Source organism: Chroicocephalus ridibundus, chromosome 3 (genome assembly GCF_963924245.1).
Source record: "Chroicocephalus ridibundus chromosome 3, bChrRid1.1, whole genome shotgun sequence".
Classification (NCBI taxonomy): Eukaryota; Metazoa; Chordata; class Aves; order Charadriiformes; family Laridae; genus Chroicocephalus; species Chroicocephalus ridibundus.
In genome coordinates this window covers 12,076,441-12,098,313 of record NC_086286.1, presented here as the reverse complement: position 1 = coordinate 12,098,313, position 21,873 = coordinate 12,076,441, and the positions used below count along the sequence as shown (strand labels likewise).

The window sequence follows — 21,873 nt, the reverse complement described above, 5'->3', positions numbered from 1 at the left end:
AAATGGGCATTTGCAGAAGAGGGGCAGACTCTCATTGCCCCTCGCTCGGTGTAATTCCCCTTGAACAGCGTTTAGTGCCTGTTGTAGATGATGCGATTCTTTGACATTCAGCTCCTCCGGCTTCCCTCCTCATGAGAAGAGCTTGCCAGCTGATAGAGAAGATGCTGATGTATGTAGAGTTGTCCTCTGTCCCTTATGCTCTTTAGATTCAGGATCCCTGTCCTTCCGTGTGTTAGTAATAAAGGATCAGCAAAAGGGTGATCCTATAAGAGAAGTTATGCTCACGTATGCTCGTTATATATATATACAGATCATAACAATCAAAACTTCAGGTTCAGTAGAAGTTCCTAATTACATTTTATATTCTTTAAAATATATTGAGCTCTATCAACATCACATTTTTCTGGGAATTCATATGAGAGGTGCCATACTGCTCCTGTCCGTGCAGGCCAGACGGAAGGTGGTCCAGCCTGTTTGTTCCCAAGGGCAGAGGGATGAAAGGGGGCAGCACCTCCAGCATTGGCTGTGTAATTTAAGCGTTAGAGCGTCAGTGAAGGAAAGCGGTGTGTCTGTAACCTCAGCTTCAGCCAGGAGGCAGCAATATCTCAGTGCATTTGCTGGTGGGGTGGTGCAATTTGCCCCTTCATGGCCTGGGCAAGGTCCTTGATCCTGTGCTGTAAAGGAGGTCCGTCTGGGTAGTTGGAGTGATCCTTTTTGATCTGAGAATTCATTACCATGTTGGGATGATACATTGGAAATCATAGAATATGCTGAGCCCGAACATGGAGCAAAAAGTAATAATAATAATTCCAGTATGCTTAGTTGTGCAGCCTACAAACAGAACACCCAGGACTGAATTTCTACTCCATCTACGCAAAGAAGAGATGGTTGTCTTTATGAGAAATTAGAGCTGCTGTCTGGAATTTCTTGGTCTCTCTCAAGTACTCTGTATGACAGCATTACATTATTATCATCTCAGAGTCTGATCTATGCAGTGACGTGCAGTACATTTAGGACTGTGAATAATTGCTTTTCACATTTAATGCCCACCACAAGCTCAGATGCTTATGAAGATAAGATACCTGCCTCAAAGCACTGCAAAGATATTGAAGGTGACAGGAAAGAGATGAGACTGGATGAAGTTCAGCTCTTTTTCTCATATCATTTGCCAGGGCAACATCTCTAGGAAGGTAAGAAGATCAGTGTTGGCTTAAGAAAATACAGTATTGCCTTCTCACATTTCCCAATTACATTTTGAAACCTGCAGAGACTTCCTGAAAAGAAGTGCAGCACAAGGAAGGGAATGGATTTGAAAAGAAAAATGTAATTCCAGGAAAAACAGTCTGGTTTTGGAAATTGAGGTTGCTGACCCCTGTGAAAGCGTTAGTTTCATAGCAGAGGTAGAAAGGGGAAGAAGAGCTTAGCATTTTCAGGGTGAAGAATCTGAAGTCATTCCCGTAATGCCTCTCTCTTCCATTCGGTGCATAAAGGGAAGGTAGGGACTGCGATCTCATCCTGGCACAAGCTGTCCTCTGTGAGTATACTTTCCTCCCTCTCCTGGCCATCCCAGGATCACAGGAGCAGAAAAGGGACTTAAAAGTGCATCTTCTCCTCATGTCCTCCCGTGGCTCTGTGTTTTGAATTTCTCACTGAAAGGAGAATTATACTCTGCCTGTCTTTCCAGCTGCTGCCTGTCCTCTGCTTACCAAAACTGGAAGCATTAACACTCCCCCTGCAGGTACTCAATATAAAAGTGTATCGGGAGGCCGTGAGTGAGAGAAAAGTCCACTGACAGCCCCCAAAGTTGCCTTTGCAAATCCCTGGGGCGAGTTTTAATAAGGCTCATTGAAAGAGCCTCTGAGAATCCCTCACTTTTAAATACACGTAACCATTATAGTACCAGGTGTTTCACCTTTTCTTGTACACATGGTTTCCAAGTGTGTTTGACTGTTACCTATATGCAAGATGCATGAATAGCCTAGTGACGTGTCAAGATGAGTGATGCCAGAGGAACAGAGAGGTGAGGCGTGTGGCCTGAAGAGCCAGAGGAGGGGACTGACGTAGCAGAGCCTGACACTGCTGGTGTCGCTCATGTCCGCGTGTGGCTGGGGAGAGCATGGCAGGCCCCCTGTAATGGCAGGCTCCCGTGGTGCCCGTAGGACCCCTGGGAAGATTTCTAGATTTGCAATTTTATAGACACAGAGCAGTAAGTAAGCCCCGCGTAGAGCAAAAGCATTTTTCATCCGCCGGCGAAGATGTCTGCAGCATGCGCATCACAAACCAGGGGCGAGTCAAGTCTTTGCCTGACACCTTTTCCTCCACTCTTCTTGGTCTTTTTCAGTTGGAGGAGGACAGGCCTTCTCAGCACTCCCTCCCGAGGTACAGCCCCCTGAGAAGACTGGCGTCCTCCGTTTTCTCCTCCTCAACCCTGGAGACAGAACACTACCCTCACGTTGGTGGCACTTTCATACAGCGCAGCCGTTCGGCGGAGAGCAGCCCCGTGCGCATGCCCCACCGCAGGCACATGCCCCTCACGGCAGGAAACCACAGACTCATGCCTTCCGTCCTCCGCATTTCCAGGTCCCAGCTCCAGCAGGTGTGGGCCCGCTTCACACACAAAACATAGCCTGTTCAGGGAAGCAGCAGCCTCCATAATGCAATAATAGATCCCACCTGCCCACAATGTGTCACCACTTAATGCAATATTGAATCCCAGACAACACTGGCCTAAGGTACTGTAACTTCCAAAGCCCCTGCAACCAGACCCCACAGAGACTGAAAACATCTGCCTTTCTAAACCTCCCAGCAACCTGGGCGAGGGGCGGCAGCATGGCCGAAGATGAGAACGCAGATGGTGAACGTGTGATGTGTGAAAGAGGTGGATGCCAGGTCTCATCTCAGAGACTCGCTCGCACGTCCTGCAGCCCCGGGGTAGGAAGCGCAGGGCCGCCTCACTGAACACATGCAATCAAGCCACAAACATTGTCAAATTATGACTCGAGTGGAGAGACCGTGGAGGTATCAGCAAGCGTTACCTTCCCCGGGCAAATTGGTTCGAGCATCTTTCTTGGTATCTTACACTGGGCCAAATCTGTAGGCGGTTTTACTCCATTTAGATATAGGCAGACTCCCACTGGAAGCTCACCTGAGGCAGGACCTCAGGATTTGTCCCTCTTGTGGAGTTACGATCGTGTATCTCTTTGTTGCTTTGGCTTTGGAAATCCCCTTGCTTTGTTGCGGTTTGGTTTCCATACTTTGACCACGTATGTCTGTCTCTCTGGTTTTGCCTCTGTTACATGACGGTGGACCTGTTTGTCTGCTCTCCATTCCTAAGCTGCTCCAAATCTACCTGCCTTCCCCTAGAGGTGCTGCCTGTCAAGAGCTGGATAGCAAGGATTTTCTTACTGATCCAGCTGTGTAGTGCGCTGTTTCCAAATTCCAGAAATTTTAGGCACCTGCAGCTTTTCAATGGCAGAGCAGCCCTGCTTCTTGGCCTTGTTTGGAAATGCCTGTGGTAAGAGATCTCCCTTGAGTAATAAACTGGCCTCAGCACTCAGTACACGGAGCCCCTGGAGCCCTTGTCTAAAACTGACTTGAATCTCAGAGGAAAAGGGAGATCAAAGTTAATTGGAATTGTCGTATGCAGTGGGATACATTGCCCTTCGCAGTATAGCTGCAGTGTAAAACACCAGGCTGTATGAAGAGCTTCTATAGTTAACTGAAAGTAGTAACTGTCTTCTGTTGAAATGAGCCTTTGGTTTGGTCTTCTGGGAGAAGAGGCAGTATGGGTGTTAAAGAAGAAGAAGGGGTCGTGGCTGGTACTCAGGGCTTTAAGAAAGTGCGAGTCCAAAGTAAGAAAGTTGTGACGTGGAGGTATTACTGCATAGGTAGGGTGTTTCCAGTGGATTGCTGTAGGTATACCTGGCCTGCCTGAGGCTCCCCTTAATATCACATTCACCCTTCTATAAGCAACTCCAGACAACGCAACCCTACAGAGGGTGGGTGGTGCTTTCCGAAGCTCGTAGGCGCTAGCCTGGTGGGTCTACATGCTGTAGGACATGCTCAGGCAGGCTGGGCGTGCAGTGCCTCCTGCCCGCCCACAGAGCATCCCGGTGGGTGCAGGAATGTAGATGGAGGGGGCAACGCACCTTCCTTGAGAAGATTCAGCGTAAGCATGACCAGTCTCTTCCCACAGTCATTCTTGAATCACTGAGATCAATTTCTTTTGATTTGCCCCAAGAACATGAGTGAACAGGACACTTTACTGCCCAGCCAAAGTTTTTATCTTGCAATTTGTTGATCAGTTTTATTTTTAAAAAAGGCAGTGAGCATTTCCAGAAGTGCTTAGACTGCATTAACTAGTAGCCTAATCCTATTTGGCAGTTCTTCTCTTGTCAAGAGAAACCAGAAAGAGCAAGGCTTTGCTTTTCTCAAAGTGACATGAGAAGGGATGATTTCCTTAAGTAGACTCTGCTCTGATGTTATTTTTTCCATGTTTGGTAGAGATTTTCATAGAACAGCAGATTCCACAGAAAATGGAATTTGTGAAAGAAGTAGATTTAAAATCAGTAGCTCTTAATAATCTTGAGTTCGTAGTCTCCAAAACACCAATGTCCGCTTTTCAAGGTCAGTTGTAGGAATAAAAATTTTTATTGTTCTATTCTTTAAAAAACCAATTTTTAGTTTCGCCAGTGAGAAAAGAGAACAAACAGGATAACTGGGTATTTATAAACTCTAACCTGCCCGTTTCAAACAAAAACTATGACTAGCCGATAAGTAGCTCCATACATGAAATTTAAAGGGCAGTCATCTATCTAATGCCGTTCATCATGGTTAAAGATAGAACTGTTCTTTCCAAGTAAACTTGATTCTGTTTTTCCTCTAAGTTCAAAAGTCTGATGGATAAAGATGGTTGATTTATAGAGACTTCAGTAAGACTTGCTTCTAGTTAAAATTACTAAAAAATTGAAAAACAACTAAGCAAACAAAATATGTTTATATGTTGGTATCTCTTCCAAGTGGGGACATTTCTCGTTAGGACTCCTAAACTCCTGCTCTTAATTCAGCACTATTCCGTGCCTTTAGTGCCTGTCAAGAGGAAAAAAGAAATCACAGAGGAGAAAGTTTTCAGTGACATGGAGATGGGTGGCTCGATAAAATAACACTGGCAGGCCAGCTTTGCAGAAAGATCTAGATCGCTTGATAAGTTGCTTGCATTGGAACTAATTATTGCATTCAGCCAGGGACAAGGTCATGTTTCGAGTACGAAGAATATAGGTCACACGCACAGAGTGGGAGAAACCGTGCCCTGGGAGGTGTCGTCTCCCAAAATGAGGTGGGAGTTAGGGGAAATAATTAGTTGCATGTAAGCTCTCATTATGCTGCTATAGCAAAAAAAAAAAATAAGAAAAAATTATTCTTTGATGTATCAGCAGGAAAATGTGGGAGCAGAGGGGAGATCTTTTGTACTGGTGAGATCGCTACCAGACGTCATATCCAAGTCTTGTATGGAAATTTTTTTGAAAGATTTTCAAAACCTAAAAAAGGAGAAGTGAAACAAGAATTGTTTGATCCTGTAAAACCTGCCTTGGAGAATGAGCTTGGAGAAACGCAGTCTGTTATTAAAAGGCAAAACTAACTAGTGGCAGGATTGCTGTTAGGAGCACGTGCCTGAAGAGAGCAAGACGGGTTTTTAATCCGCCAGGCAAAGATATGGGTTTAGGTGCTGGAAGATAAAGTAACACAGGTCAAACTAGAAGCGAGATGCTCATTTTAAAGACATAGATGGGTAGTAAACCGCTGAAATACATTATTAAAAGACACTTGAGTTTTTCACTGTTCAGATTCTGTAAGGTGGGATATTGATTTCTAAACCAATCCTGTTAAACCATCACAGTTGGGCTCTATACCAGAATAATTGGACATGTTGCTATCGCCTGGGTTTTATGGGAAATTTTATTTCATAATCAATATGGCTTTTAAAATCTAATTCTGAACAAATTAATTGGTGCTAATGTCTGGAATCCGGGTGTTACGGTAGTATGCAAAGAGTATTAAAAATAGTCAATTTGCAGATTTTTTTAACATCTTCATCTAATGCTGTAATAAATACTGTGGAATCCACATATTGTTGAGGAACAGTTGGCAAATTAAAGAAATGTGAAAATAGCTTTCTTTTTATATCTATGGAAATGTAATAAATTAATATTAAAACTAGTTACAGTGCAATTCTAAAAAACTTCTGTAGATTACATTTATATTGCATTTATTTATTGTGTTTCATTTATAATGACTGCAATTATAAATGTAAATATGTCCAAAATCAGTTGTTAAAAAAAAACAAAAAACAAACCAACTAGAAAGCTCAAAGGCAGTGGCAAGCAGCCATTTCCCATTGAAGGCTGCGCGTTCGTGGTCAAGTTAGGGGAACAGAAGTACCTGTTCTCTACGAGGTACTCTCCTACCCCCACCCCATCCCATCCGTCCCTTTCAGCCCTTTCCCCTGTGCCTGTGCTGGTGTTCATGTAGCCGCATGGACCTGCACGGGGAGAAGGAAATTTGGTTTCAGCTTGGGTTCATTTCCTGCTTTGCTTCACTGTCCCTTTGCACAACTGACAGCTCTGGCAAGCCACCATCAGCAGGGAAAAAACCAACCGATGGAGGGCTGGTGACACAAAAAGTGATCATGGAGCTACGGGCTGAAAAATTAGTTGCCCTGGTTATTTTTCCTTTTATGTTTTATAAGGTTCCTTAAATTCTTCAGCTGGGGTAAGTCAGTGTAAACCAATACGAGTGAAATAAAATTCCCTTGCAGCATCAGACTCTTAGGCAAATTGTGTTCATCAGAAGGGTCCAAGAAAGAGATCCTGAAAAGATCTCCTTCAGGAAAATATCCTGAAAGAGATGTTCTTGGTTTTATTTCCCATTGTACGTAGCGGTTGTTCTCCTCAGAATCCAAAATGACGATTGAAATGAGCATTTGCCACTCCTTTACAATACAGAGATCGTTAGCCTCAGAAGGACAGGCAGCTGTTGCTAGGATCTCATGCTCTACTTTGGTGAGCAAATGCACATCAATTGTATGTACATACTAAAGCCATCTTTTTATACCTTGGTCCCTCGGCTCCTTTCACTTTCTTTCTATGCAGAATGGGAGATGTTTCCAATGTATCACTCTCTCCCCAGCCTCCTTCCCACGGGAAGGAGCTAATGAGGTGTGATTTCTGTGAAAATGTTACTGTAAATACTTGGGTTAAGCTAGCATGAATTGGGTAAATGTAGTTATGCCGGCACACATTCACTTTCAGTAATGAAGGTTTTGGCGGGAGGGGCTTGGCTGAAGATAAGCTGTTCTGACAAGGGTACGATTTTGCAGATGCCAGCGCGTCTGCATTAGGAGTATCCTGTCGACATACCTATGTTGACAAAGTCCCGGGTGTGAACCTGACTTTGTCCACCATTCCCATACTTTTTTGCCAGTGCTGAGGGGCAGGTAAGTGGAAGAGTCATGTTGCATCGCCTCTTTCACTGTTTAAGGTCTCTTCTGTTACAGCGATGACAAAATGTAAAATGCAAATGCTCTGTAAGACAGCCATATGGGTGATATAATCCCATCCCTGTGCTACCTCTTCATGATGTTTTAAAAGTATCTCTTGCTCTTCCACTCCTTCTCTTTGAACCTGGACATTGTTGTGGTCCAGGCTGCTGTAAGACTGTTGCTCTGAAAGGTACAAATGGTCCAGAAGTTGCATTTGTTGGGCTAAGCGTCTTTATCGTTCCTAGAGACTTCCAGCCTGGACTGCTGCTTTCCTTTCTGCATCACAGATGTTGACTCCAAGACCTTTCCTTCGGCTCTTTTCCTGTAGTTCATGTGGTGATTCTCTAAGGGTCCCCAAGGACAGAGGCGGATCAGCCCACCTCTCAAATCCTGTGTCCAAATGACTTCTGAAGAGTGTGTAGGAAGCTGCTCCAGCTAGGTACTCGGCTGAGGGGGAGAGTCTGAGCACACCTTCTCCCTTCCAGTGCTGGGAGGCAGCGGGCACCACCTGAGCTGTGGAAGGTGTTGGCAGTTGCCAGCTCCCCAGCCCAGGATGAAGAAGCTGTACTTGGACAGTTGGCCTCCAGACTGGATTGAGATAAGGCAGCTGACTCCAGGACTGGCTGACGTTCTCCTCTGGGATCTCATCCATTGTTCCATAAGCAGAGATATCGCTGCTCAGCTGCCACCCAGTTAGCTTTTATTTAAATCTGAATCTAGATGCACGAGCAACAGATGTCAACTGTAGCTGATCACACACGGTGCGATGAGGAGGCAAAACCTTCTCATCTTCACCTCACTTTTTGAGAAGCTCTCTTAAATCTGGTTACCTCTTTGTTCCCCTTTGCCTATCCCATCTCTTTCCTATGTGACAAAACTCTTTTTACTCCATGCCAGTTGCCGACGCGTGTCCCGCTCCACACAATCACCTGCCCCCATGATTTACCTCCGTTGCCGTTTGTGGTATCTCATCCCTCGCATCCTTATCGCGTCCCTGGGTACCTGCACTACCTCCTGCCTTTGCCGTTCCCAAGAATGTGCAAGGCTTGCCTCCTGCACCAGTTTCCTATGCGTTGCATATCTCGTGTTGCAACATACAGTCCCTGTAGCACTTTGATCAGCCTCTTGCCTTCCCTCCCTCTGATTTCCTTGGAGGAAACAGTGAAAAATGGTACATTTTTGGCACTTGGAGGAGTCTCAGCTCTACATGGAGTCTGTGTGAGAAATAGCAATCATGTTGTTTAAAGGTAGTTTCATTTTGAAGATGATAATGAAAGATACCCTTCGTTTTCAGGACAGTTTCATGAGTTTCAAATCCTGGAATCCTTCGGACTTAGAAAACTCCCCAAAATTACTGTGTACATGAGCAGCTAAATTTAGAGAGTTGGCAATGCACTTTCCCTTAAGACACAGCTACCGTCTGTGATTGCAAACCGTGTAAATAGCTGATTAAACACCACTTCTATTGTTGTGAGCATGTCTCCAAGTTCCATTTAAATCGGTGCCTGGTCTCTGTGAGTGAGAAAATGTCTCAACTCCAGTTGCAAATAGTACAAGCTCTTCCAACTGGATGTCTTCTGGGCTGTCAAAAGTGGCTGTCCCCATTCTCCAGCCTGGGAGTTGCTGGGGGGTATCTAAATGAAAATATACATAAATAGGGTATTTCAAACAGCCAGGACAGGGCAATTTTAAGTGCAACAGTGCTCACACTTTGTTCATTAATTCTAAACTTCAACTCGCTGGTGTTTCTTCTCGTTGCCTGTCTTATCTGTAGTTATCACAGAGTGGTGGCTTTTTTTCCTTGAGGATTGGTGTTCCTCACTTTGACACATACAGTGACAGTTCATCCCTTATCTAGCCTGTGCCACTGGCATTATTACGCCATCAAAGTATCTTCTTGTTTTAAACAAGCTGCATGTTTCTTCTGCAATCCCATTTGGCAGCTAGCTCTCCCCAGCTGCTTCTGCGACAGTCAAACCTGGGTGTTACATGAGAAGGCAGCATGCCTTTAAGAACCAGTCAACAATGTTTTTTCCTTTTTGAGGTGAAAAAAAAATCAATTTTTGATGTATTTTTTGCATATAGGACTTCTGGAAGGAGGCCTATTTTTTCAAATTGGTCAGCGATAATAAGGAAAGGTGTCCTTAGCAGCTTCCCTAGCCTGGTCTTTGGGCAGAGTGGTTGAGTGACCCTTCGATAGTTGGGCTGCGTTTCTTTTCCAAAGGTGACTAAAGCCAAGTAACATCCACCTTCTTTTCTAACTCCTCCAGGCTGTGAGCGCGTCAAGATGAGAAACGAAACAAATGTTCTTCGGGAGATTTCTCTGCTTTGTGCTTAAAACATGTCTTCCAAAGGGTTCACTTTGGAGTGTTTAACTACCTCATTTGTCTTTTGTTCCAGTAACATCGCCAGCCTTTGCTACCATCTTTATCACTGACTACACTGCCCCAAAGTGTAAGGCCTCTTCTGAGAGACCTGATAATTTGTTTTGTAGTAGAAGCCTTCTGCAGTCAGGTGGGAAAGAAGGGCAAACACCTCGATTTAGCCTTTCCAGAGTTTATTCAGAAGCAACACTAATAGTCACAGTACTCGTACCCTCCCACGGCCTCTTAACCCAAGAGATCCCCAAGTGCTTTCTTTTTCCTTTGGGTCACTTCCCTGCTGTTTGACACACGGGACAGCTGGAGGAAGTCAGCAGCAAGTAAAGCCTTTTCAGAAGATGTCAGGATGAAGCCAGACATGGGAGTTTGATTGCACAGAGAGAATTTCAGGAGGCAGAACATTATTTCATGATCTGGAAATTGTCAGGGCAGGGGGTGGGACCTATATACCAAATATAACAAGGATCATTGCGGCATTTCTTTGCAAATGACCAGGAACTTCACTTGCTCTCTCGCGTAAAAATGCACTATTTGAATCTGGTGCTGTGTTCCTATGTAAATAAATTAAGGCCAGAAAATATAACCATTGCTAGTTTAGTCCTGTATTGTAAAATAGCTCAACAATAGGATGCACTGTGAGACTGAAGATTAGAAAGCATGGAAAGATGTGGTCAGTCCTTTTCCTGTTTTCTAGTGCCCTTCCTCTCACGCCTCCAACAATTGATCTTCCATGATGTATATATGTGGAACTTTAAGTGCCTGACAGCGGCACGAGATTATCCTTTGAAACGTAAGGAGATTTTCTACTGCTCATCTGGAGGGATTGGTGACAGACAGCAACCGTGTTTGTCCAGTGGGTCTTGCATCTCTTCCTTAGGCAGGTGGAGTCTCTGTGGTATCCAGTCACGTTCATATTACAGCCACATAATACTGCGTCGATGACCTAATTTATTTTATTTTATTGTAAACTGCTGGGTTAGATGAATGACACGTTTTATTAATGGTTGTCAGTGGAGATTCATTCACGCCACTCTCAGAACTTTACCTGGAGCTGAGACCATTTTGCGACTTTCAGGTTGAATAAGAAAGGGCTCTTTTATCCCAATCTATTCAAAAGGGAAGCTTTTATTTTTATTTTCATATTTCTGTTTTTCCTTTGGTGACAAATGGGAAAGAACTATTTGGAGATGGCTATTGTATATTTGTCTAGCTCTGCTTGGCAGTAACAGATGGGCTTCAAGAGGCTAGCTGAAGAAAATAAAATTGTGTTTGCTAGCAGACAAGGTCTGAAGCCTTGAAAATCATGGACGATTTGCAAATCCCTAAACTCCTGTTAGTGTTTGTAGTCAATAAATTGCTCCCCAGATATTTCTCAGCTGGAGAACCATGGGGTGCTTTTCTTCTTGACCTGCTTCCCCTGTAGTTGCCAGCCCTCCCCAGGGTGACTGGAGGAGATTACAGCTTCTGGAGAGGCTGACCAAAGTAAGCCAGATGTGCGTCCTGATTTCGCTCTTGGCCTGAGGGTGGTGTTGGGATGCTTTTTGCTGGAGCTTCCATTTCTGATTGTATGTATATCTCCATGTGTTCGTGACCCACATGTGGAGGGTGGACGGCCACGCGTGGTCATGCCTTACAGAAGCGTTTCTGTGCCGGCAATGGGCCACTTTGCACACATCCAAGTGCTCAAAAGGCTGTTGCAAAGAACGAATCTCAGTCGGTTACAGAAAGTATCCTCGTGGTGTCTGGTTCAGGTGGCACACCTGGCCTCCTTTGCACGTTGCAGATCTGATTTCGGCAACCTGGCCCAGCCCAGTTTTCTTAATTCAGTGTCTTGTAGCATACATATCCCTCCATTTGCCATCAGCTGGTGGCAGAGTATTCTGCCGATGGGAACGGTGCAGCCACTTGGGACATAATTTATTCATATGCAAACAGCTATTTTGGGCAATGTTAAAACATGAAATAAAATGTGTAAAGGCCGATCATGGCGGTACTACCTTCCTTTTTGTTGCATCTTTATAGCACGTGTGTTGCGTTTGGGTCACTATAACACACAGGTCTGCATTTGCAGTTCCACGGGAAGCGCAGAGATTAATTTCTGGGAAATGTTTCTAAGTATTATTTGATGTATTGCAACTCCTTTGTATTACACCTGCCATTTTAAAAAAACGATGTTACAATGAATGTACATTTTAAACAAGCTGCTAACCGTGTAACCTGGGGATTGGAAGCAATCCCCACTTTACATTCACTTGCATGTCTTCTAGTGTTTGAAAAGAAAATTGCTTTATGTTTGGAGGTTTTATTTTTTCATATGCAAAGTGTTTCAGGTCGGTTACCTCATCTAGTGCACTTGCCTCATAAGAATCCCCAGGGCTTCCTCCAACAACTCCGACATGTTTCTCAGTTTAGTTATGAGTGCGATTAATTGATCTGGCAACGTGAAACACAGTAATGACAAATTTCCTCTGAACAAGTCAGATAAGGAGGATTTCCATGGGACTCTTACCCCTTCCGCTTGGTCCTTCCTGAAAAAAAATCCAGATCAGGTTCTTATTCAGCACTGCTGACTTCTGGTTATTTTTATGACTAAGGAAGATGTTTAGCTTTCAGAACCTCCTTCTTCTTTCTTGCTGCTATTAAGTTGCCTTTACAATTAGGGACTAGAACAATTTTTGGATTATCATTTCCTTCCACTTTGCTTGCCATTTCCTGAGTCTCTTACGAGTGATAAAAATGAGGTGGTCCTCGTGTCTGCGCAGACAGGGAGCCCTGCATTGACTCTTGCTGGAGACACTGGTGGGTGCAGAGGTGGGAAGCTAAGTGGCAGGTGTACCACCTTTACAGAGCTATTGCTTCCGTCCAAGACGCTAGGAAAGCTGGCACAAACTTAACAACATATGAAAGCACAAATGGGGAGGAGCAGAGCACTTATCCAGCATACGACTGGACTGTCCTGTTCACCTTGGTAAAAAAAAAAAAAGGAAAAAAACACACAACAAAAAACAACAACAATAAAAAAAAACAACAAAGAGTAAGGCTGTGGAGCATTTGATGGTAAGATGCTGGAAAGAAGAACATCTCTCTGACATTTATGGTGCTGATTCTTGGAACGCAGAGATCCTGTAAGCAAGCCTGGCAGCTCTAAGACCCCTGCTACTTTTACCTCATCTGATGCTGGTTTGAAGAAAGAGCTGCTTCAGAAACTCAGATTCTAGTTTTTTTCCACTCGCTGTTGCCAATCCTGCCAGATCTCCCAGTCCCAAACAAGCTTTAGTCTATGTTGGCAGAGGATAATGTCACTTCCAGGATATGCTAAGGTCCTGATAGTATCCAAATCAAAGCTGTAACAGGGAAGACCGGACCACGGCTCTTGCTGTCTGTGTGCCATCTGCATCTCTCAGGACTAAGGCCTCTTCCCATTCCCAATGGAGCAATTAACGTCATGTTGGGAACTTGATTTCTGCTTCTCGGACTTTCCAGCTCCCATGAAGAATCTCAGGGACCAGCATATCCTTCCTTTGCATTACCTTGTGTCACCTGTTAGACTTCTGTCGCTGCTAAGCAGGAGAAAGTCCAAACCATATTTAACAAACTGCTATTCAAGTGGGAGGTGAATGTGGGTTTCTGCAGTCGTTTCTACCGAGAGGAGACAAAAGCTGTAGGTAACCTGTCGTACTTCCCGGTTCGCTCGATAAATTTCATCTGCCGGGACTTGAGTTTCCTTGAAGCAGTGGGTCTCAGGAAAGTCCCCTTCAAGCCGGTCTCCAGCATTAGGAGGCGCAGCAGAAGGGCTTCCTCGAATTGCCAGAAGTCCTCATCGACTGCTAGGGACGGAAGGTTTGAAGAAGCTGTGTAAGTTCGTCTCAGGGGGAGGGCAGCAGGGAGACAGAGGGGAAGCAGCCTGCTGTAGCTTTAAAGGCGGTACTGAGTAGGGATCCATTTGGAAGGACGTAGTTGACTAAAGGGATCCAAAGCTTGTTTTCCTTGAGTCTTTTTATTCTTCCTGTATCTAATCCCTTTAGAGCCTAAGGTCAACCCCTTTTTGTACTGCAATAACACTGTAATATATGCTTGCACTAATTCTTCTGGCACACCGAGCATGCAAGACCAATTTAAAGCTTTTTTCAGAAGAAAAACACTGTATTATTGTGTATATAGAAATACTGAGAGAGAATTTGAATTCTGTCTCCTGTATAAAAGCATGCATTGATTACCTGTATGTAGACCATGCTGTAAATGCTGCAGAGTACTGTAAAATCCTACACTTGAAACCACAATGAACAGGCAATGTCATCAAAAACAAACAAAACAGAAGCTGTGCAATGGATTTTGTGCCTTTTTTAAATCCATGTATGTTAATCCAGACAATCGGGAAAAAAAAAAAAAAAGAAAAAAAAGAGCTTGTATACTACCAAAATCTTATTAAAGAATCGAAGGCAGCACCTTGGTGATGGCTGGGTTTTTTGTTTGCTTTCTTGCTTTGTTTTTCTACTCCCTTTGCTTTCCAGCTCTGGGAAGGTGTCCTCTGCTCATCCGTGGGTACATGGGCAGGGAGAGTTTAATTATCGTTTACTAACGTGATCACTGAAAACTTGCAGTTAAGGCAGATCTGGGAATAGAAACAAAATTCCGTGACTGTTGGAGATGTGTTTCATGCACTTTGGGAAGGCCACAATGTGAGTTCGCTTTATGTAAATTTAGGCTAGTACCAATTTCACTGACTTGAACCCAGTCCTAGCCCCAACTTTTATAAGTTTTTAGAGCTCTGCCTTGATGGTTACCAGCATCCAAACTGCCTAAACTTAAGCTAGTACAATTCAACACCTATGAACACAGCAGAAACAGTTTATCACATTTCTCTTGGTTTCTCACAGTGGGCATCTTCTGGCTGGCAGCGCGGTGTGCCGTGGGTGGGTGGGTGGCTCCCTCAGTCTAGACATTTGACAAGGTGTTTAGGAACATCTGATAAACTTCCAGCCCCTCCACCCCCCAAAACCCCAGGGAGATGGATGCAAAATTGTGACCGTCCTGCAAGTAACGTATTCCCGCCTGGGCTGCTCAGTGGATCCGACCGCACTCTGCCTTTATCGTAACTATTTGAAAGCAGTCTCTGCTCTAGAGCGGCACGTGGCTCAACCCCAGTTGCTGTGGGTCTGTCTGGGGTCAGGTTGGAAGACGAAACACAGCGATAGACCCCGTCCGCTTTGGTGTGAAGCGCGCAGTCATGAATTCGGTGTTTTTCTGCAAGCTGCTGGGGAGCGAGGCTGCGGGCGGTAGGTGCATGCAAAGGCTCTGGTACCTGTGGAAGGGGTGGTGGAAACTTTCCCCCTCGCAGGAGAAGCACGAGACCCCGACGCCTCAAGGCAGAGAGCAGTTCGTACAGGCAGGTGAGGGTCTGGGAGGAGGAGCTAGGATTGGGCTGTGGTCTCTGACTGATAGGGTTGTACAGCGTGGAAGTCCCTTTTTTCTCCTGGGAACTGTCTGGAGGTGGCAGGCTGCTTCTGAGTCTGCATCTAGCAGGGTCCAAAGCCCGTCTGCTCTATGCTGAACGCCTCAAAGTGTGTTTCGTTTCGCCTCTGTAAGGCTGTTGGTGGGTGGCAGGTGTGTACGTCTGCAGAAGGATGCACTGATGCCATAGCGGTAACTGCGGTCTGGGACACGGTTTAGAGCATGGTGTGAAACAGAACAGTAGATAGAAGAGTCGCAGCATTTCCTGGTTTTATGAATTAGGCAAATATTGTGATTTTCTTTCCCGTAACTGTTGGTGGTGGGTTTTTTTACACATTAATGCATTTAAACTGTTTGAAACCAAGAGATGGGAGAGAAAATTGATTAGGCTCACAGGGGAAACTGTTCCCTTTCCCCCAGGTCAGTGCAGAGCTGCTCGAGAGAACAGGCTTTTCTGGTGGACACTGGGCCTGCTCTGTGCCGTGCCACAGACTGCTCTGCTGCGGGGGCATAGGCACAGGCAAGCTGTAGGTCTTCTCTGTGCCCTCATGAGCCGTGAGATCACCGAAAGCCATACAGGCAGAGCAGGTACTGTTATCGCTCTTCATTGCTCTTGGGACCTGGGCAGAGTGTGTGTGACTTGGCACGGGGCAGGACATAGATGAGCACATTAATGAGCTGGATGCCAGTACCGCTCCTGAACCCACCAGCGTGAGTCTGCTCCGTGGTGCTGTCTGAGAAGGACATGTCTGGCTACCTACCCGGCTACACGAAGACCTAGGAACTTCTAATGCATGGGTGTAAACTTGCTGTAGCAAAGTGGAGACTGAATCTTTGCTGATTTTTGCAGTATTTGCAGCATCACTGGGATGTAGGAACTTTACTGCTGCCCATATTGGGTGATACAAGTCTCCTCTGAGGATGTCCCGGTTCCAACGACCCTGCTAATTTGAACCCCCACCAGTTTACAGTAAAGACAAACCCCCAGTCACCACTAAGCTGTTCATGAGCGCAGGGGCAGAGATGGACTTGAAGGGGCTGTTTTCTGCCTCTGACGACTGTAAGCAGGTAGATCTTTTTCTCTCCTGACTCTTCTTCCCCTCTATATTCAAACTCTGCCTTCTGTGCAAAGCAGAGATATTTACTGTCTTCCAAATGCATATTGTTACCCAAAGTAGTTACTAGCCAAATTAAATTTAAATGCAGTCAAGTTTTGTAGAGAGACAGAGTGTTAAAGAGGTGAAATGCACAGACTTTGTGGAGAGCACACACTCAGACACATGTACTGCCATACGCATTCCTGGACATTTGACTAACAAGTCAAAAGACTGGAGTGAAGATCTGAGCCCAAGCAGGTGGGAAAAAGTGGTTCACCGTCCAAGGACAGGCAATGTGTCTTCTGGAAAAGTGAGGAACGTAGTCAGAGGTCAGCTTGCTGGAGGTAAAGGACGCCCTTTTGACTCAGATTCAGGGCTGCCCAGATGATTAGGAACTAGAAACACATGACACGAGGAGAGACTGAGAGAGCTGGGTCGGTTCCACCTTAAAAAGAGAAAGACTGGGGTGGGATCTTATTTCTTCCTTGAATTACCTGATGAAAGAATGATGCCAGACTCTTCTCAGAGGTGCACAGTGAAAGGATGAGATGTGATGGACACGAGGAAAATTAGATACAGGGAAAAAAAGGTAAAGAAAAACTTTTTCACCATGAAGAGCCTCAAACACTAGGACAGGGTCCCAAAAAGACTGTGGCATCTCCACCCTTGGAGGTACTCAAAACTCAGCTGGGCAGGGCCCAGAGCAGATAGCTCTAAGTTGATCATGCTTCGAGGGGTGGTTGGAGCAGAGACCTCCAGAGATTCCTTACACCTTTATTATTCTGAAATTTTAAGATACAGGCTAAGCCTCTCTACTCCTGATCTTCTGACACCTTCCCACAGTTCCTCCCACAGAGCCAAAAATTTCTTCTCCAGCCATTGGGGAATGGTCCTAGAGCAGCTGAGTGTGCTGTAGTACAAAAGACACGTGATGACTGTCAAGAGAGGAAACAAGCTTCTCTAGTGAGGGGTTCAAACTGGGAACACCCTGTTCATCAGGGTGTCCGCTTGCAGCTAGCTGCTGGTCACATTAACTCAACAGTGAAGACAGTATCAGACTTGGATGCCCTAGGACGGTCTTCCTTGTTAACAGCTTCAGGTGGTGATAGTAATGAAGGTAAGAAAATATGTGTTAAAATAATATTTGACCCAAGAGTCATTTCAGTGAAGTTTCTTTTAGTTGGGTTTGTCGGTAACTTCTGTCCTCCATATTTTTTGGCATATTTTTTGGCATATTTATGTTCTTTGGATGGTACATTTACAGTGGCAAAACAACCACAGTCTCAGGCTGCTTTAAGGAATGCCTTCTGGCATTTTCCCAAAGGTAGGTAGAAGCCAAGCAATCACTGTTGTGCTTAGGATGCAATGTCCATGCAAGGAAATAGAAAAGACACGGGGAAAATGAAATGACAGGCAGAAAGGCAGTCCATTTGCTAAATACCGCAAGGAATTTGTACAGCCAGAGGTGGAAGAACGTGGAGGTTAGAAAGGTATCTGCAGCATGACTCAATGACAGCAAAGGGGAACCAGAGCAGAAGAACCGTTATTTTTAGTACAGCAACGTCATGCTGTCCAGCTCCATGTCATACCTTATCACTTAGTTCAATCTCATCTCAGAAAAATTTCTGATGTCTTCCAAGGGAAAGAGCTGTTGAGGAAAGAGGGGCTGCCGGAGACGGAGCTGCTGGTGGGACAGACTGCAGGGCACTGAAACTGTATCTCTGGCCTGTATGGGATGTGGGCTGCAGGGCTGGATTCAGTTCTCCTTGGCCAGAAAGCAGATGAGATGACACAAGCTCCTAAGAGCTGCGGGGAGGTTTGAAGGTTTACATATGCAAAGAGAAACCAGCGATCCTCCAACTGTACCATCAACAACAGCATCTAGAAAACTGGGGGGAAGTAGAGCAACAGGCAAACAGGTCTTTGGGGTTGGGGATACTCTTTCCAGCGGGAGGCTCAGCACAAAGCAAAGTGTTGGTCGGGGCTTCTTCATCAGGTCCCAATCCTACTGGGGAAGCGTGTCTGTTTGATCAGGACTCTAGGAATAGCGCCATGGGTGTATTTCTTGGGAAAACCAAATCCAGCCAACAGGCAGAATCCAACCTTAGGCTGCCGAATGGACTAATTTCCAAGAAATGCCTGAGGGAGGAAGCCAAGGGAGTAATTTCCTTTGCAAAGGGTGGTAACTCCCTCTTACCAGTCCAAGTTCCACATCTGCCATCCCGATAGAAAAGGTAGAGTGGGTCAGTGAAAGCCCAGATCAGGCTAATAGAGGCCCACCTTCGGGGCCAGGCTTCTGCTTTAATGAACAAAGAGAAGGAGCTTTGGACTCCAGAGGCATTGCCAAACCCAGCCTGCTTTTTAATTATAAGTTATAAAAATAAAGATTAAATGGATAGCAACTTACCACCAAACATAACAGCTTGATGCTGCCCACCAACCTACTTGAAATGTCCCTGTTATACATGAGCATAAAGATGTTGCATTTTTCAGGCATACTGATAGGGCGGTTGCTCTGCACAGAACAACATGCAGATTTTCAGCACAATTTGAAATTGTGTCATTGAACTGAAAAGCTGCTGAGGACTTTTTTCCCCAGCTAGGGACCAAAAGGTCTCTGTTCCCCTAGCCAGGTGAGTGTGCTAGCTGTTGGCAGCTCTGTAGCCCGCAGAGTTAAATGGGTGCTTGTTCAGTTGTGTGGCTTAAATATTCGACGCTGTCAAATGCCGCTTGGAAACGCAGATGTTTGGAGCCCTTCTGCTCGTGATTAGGACTTTTCAAGGGTAACATGTGATGCATTATTGACTGGTTGACTTTATGGAGAGGCTTTTGTTTTCCAGCCCTCTTAATAAAATGGTGACCTAAATGGTTTTTTTTTAAATCCATTTTGCGGAGTGGTGCTGCAGCGGCTTTTCATTTACAACCAATTGTTAATTAGGCCAAACATCCGTAGGCGTTTCCTGTTTATTTTTCCCTTTTTCGCTCGTTTGGTCAAGCGCGTGCACGTGTGTATGAGCTGCTGCTTTTCCGTTAGTATCGTTTGCAGTCATTTCGCAGCCTTCTCCTGGCGCCTTATGGGCTGTCTCCGCCACAGAGGGCTGCTCGAGAAACACCGCCTCCACCAACTGTCCTGTCCTCCCGTTGCTTTTAGGGGATGGACACCCCAGAGTCTAATAATGATACTTTATATGTCAGCTTTCGTGACTTCCTTGTCAGAAGCCTGTAGAAGACAGAACTAGGAGTTGCTGGAGGGATGTGGGAGCAGAAAGGAGGGATGAATAGCACAGCAGGGGAGCACAAGAGCTCTACAAGGGTTATTGCCCCCTAGACAATGGTGGATGGGACTGAAAAGTGATCAGAAAATTTGTCTAGCACAAGGGAGGCCCCTTGAGTTCACTCTGGCCTGGGCATGAGAGTTGCTGAATGGTTCCAGTAAAGGAGTGCATATGTAAATATATAAATACTGAAACAAATGTATAAAAACTGAAGAAGATTGGGAAACGTGGAAAATTCATGAGGAGTTGCTTGCAAACAGCTCTTTTAGGTCCAGGTTAAAGACTGCTAACAAAGGAGCTCCTTTGGCACATTTTTTTGCCTTCGCTGATACGTACCTGTGAACCTCTCCTTTCTAAGGTTTGTACAAATTGAATGATCAAGTGGTCACTGCTCAGGCGTGTATTTTGGAAGCGTGATGGACTAGATGCTTTCCACTGATGCTTCCCACTGCTGTTGATCCTGATGTCTTCTGTGTTAATGCTATGTTTGAATACTAACCCTTTTCTTTTGTCACATCTGTCTTCTTGCAGGCGTATATGCTGAAGTCATTTGAAATGAATGGTCTGCCCAAGGCGGTGCCTTTAAGTTTGCCTTATCAAGACTTCAGAAAAGATGTGTCAGACTACTGGGAAAAGCCTAAGGTATCCCAGCGGATAAAGAAAGTTGATTTCTCAAATGTTGTCTTGACTGCTCCTTGCAAACCTCTGGAACCTTATCTGGAAATGAATGGAAAAGAGGAGGAGGAAGAAGAGGAGGAAGAAGAAGAGGAGGAAGAAGATGAAGAGGAGGAGGCAGAGGAGGAAGGAGATGAGATTGACATGCACAGCGGTTCCAGCAGCGACTTGAGTCAAAAAAGCACAGAGCGCAGCCAGGAGTGCGCACCATCCACGCTGCTGGCTGATGACCAGAAGGGATCCAAAGGTCGAGCGTCCACGGCTGACGGGGACCTGGAGCTGGAGGAAGGCTCAAAAACACTAGTGCTGTTTTCACCAGGTGATCTGAAAAAGTCTCCGGTGACCACAGACTTGGCTCCAGAAGTTGATCTGGGCACTCTTGCTGCACTGACACCTCAGAGTGAGCGGCCACAGCCTATGGGTAGCCAACTGGATGTATCCGAGCCAGGAACCCTCTCCTCAGTCCTTAAATCTGAACCAAAGCCTCCCGTGGCAGTGGCTACAGCTTCCTCCCCCTTTACCAAAGTTGAGCGCACATTTGTTCATATTGCTGAAAAGACCCACTTAAATGTCATGTCTTCCAGTGGCCAGCTGATGAGGCATGAGGAATACTGCCCTCCGGGCCAGTTTGAGGAGGTCATTATCGAAGAAGAGCTGGAGGACAACCTGGTGCTGGTAGAGAATGGAAGCATACATTCGGGGCTAGAAGGGGCAGAGACAGAGAGCTGCGCGCTTTCAGCTAATCCCATTGAAACCACCTCAGAGGCGGTGGGAGAGCAGCTGGCACTTCCCAATGGCGTAGCAAAGCCTCCCGAGGACAAGCCGGAGCTCTCTGACAAAGTGGCGCTCTCGCTGGATTTGGAAGAGCCCAGCAAGATGGTTACAAGGGAGCCTGACCTTGATAAGTCAGCATCGGTGGCAGAACACCTTAAGCGAGCAGAGCCCCTCCTCGACACACCGCAGCAGGGCCCCAGAAGACCTCTGGGCTCCAGGTATAGAAGTCGGATACCCATTTTGTTCTCTGAGGAGGACACCGGCTCAGACCTTTCAACTTCACTCTCGGCCAAAGAGAGGCTTTATAAGAGGGCAAAGCAACCTGACTTGGCTCGCCTAGTGATGGAGAAGAGGCAAAACCGCCTCCTTCGGCTGGCCTCAGGGGCCTCTTCCTCAGCGTCCTCCAGCGATGAGAGGCGGCGGGCCTCAGAAACCTTGTCAACCACTGGTTCTGAGGAGGACACCCATGACTCTGATGACTCCGTCCCGAGGAAGGCGGGGAAGGAGAAGCCTGCCCTCCTGGGGAAAGAAGAGAGACCCATAAGCACAAAGAGCAGAATTCCTCGGCCCATCACGCCAGTGAAAACACCGCTAGAGGTGGCAAAGTCTGAGAGCTCCACGGCCGTCGGAATGGCAGTGCTGTGTAGCTCCCCGCAGGATGTGGCTGTTGCCTACAGGTAAGA

At 45.8% G+C, this 21,873-nt stretch overlaps 1 protein-coding gene across 2 annotated transcripts in view; it reads left to right on the top strand.

Moving 5' to 3' along the window:
• TTBK1 (tau tubulin kinase 1) overlaps nt 1-21,873 on the top strand; it is a 119,937-nt gene that overhangs the window by 85,797 nt on the left and 12,267 nt on the right. For both annotated transcript variants that reach the window (XM_063328019.1, XM_063328018.1), the window contains one exon: nt 20,273-21,867. In XM_063328019.1, the coding sequence (XP_063184089.1) occupies nt 20,273-21,867 (1,595 nt within the window). The remainder of the gene's footprint in view (nt 1-20,272; nt 21,868-21,873) is intronic.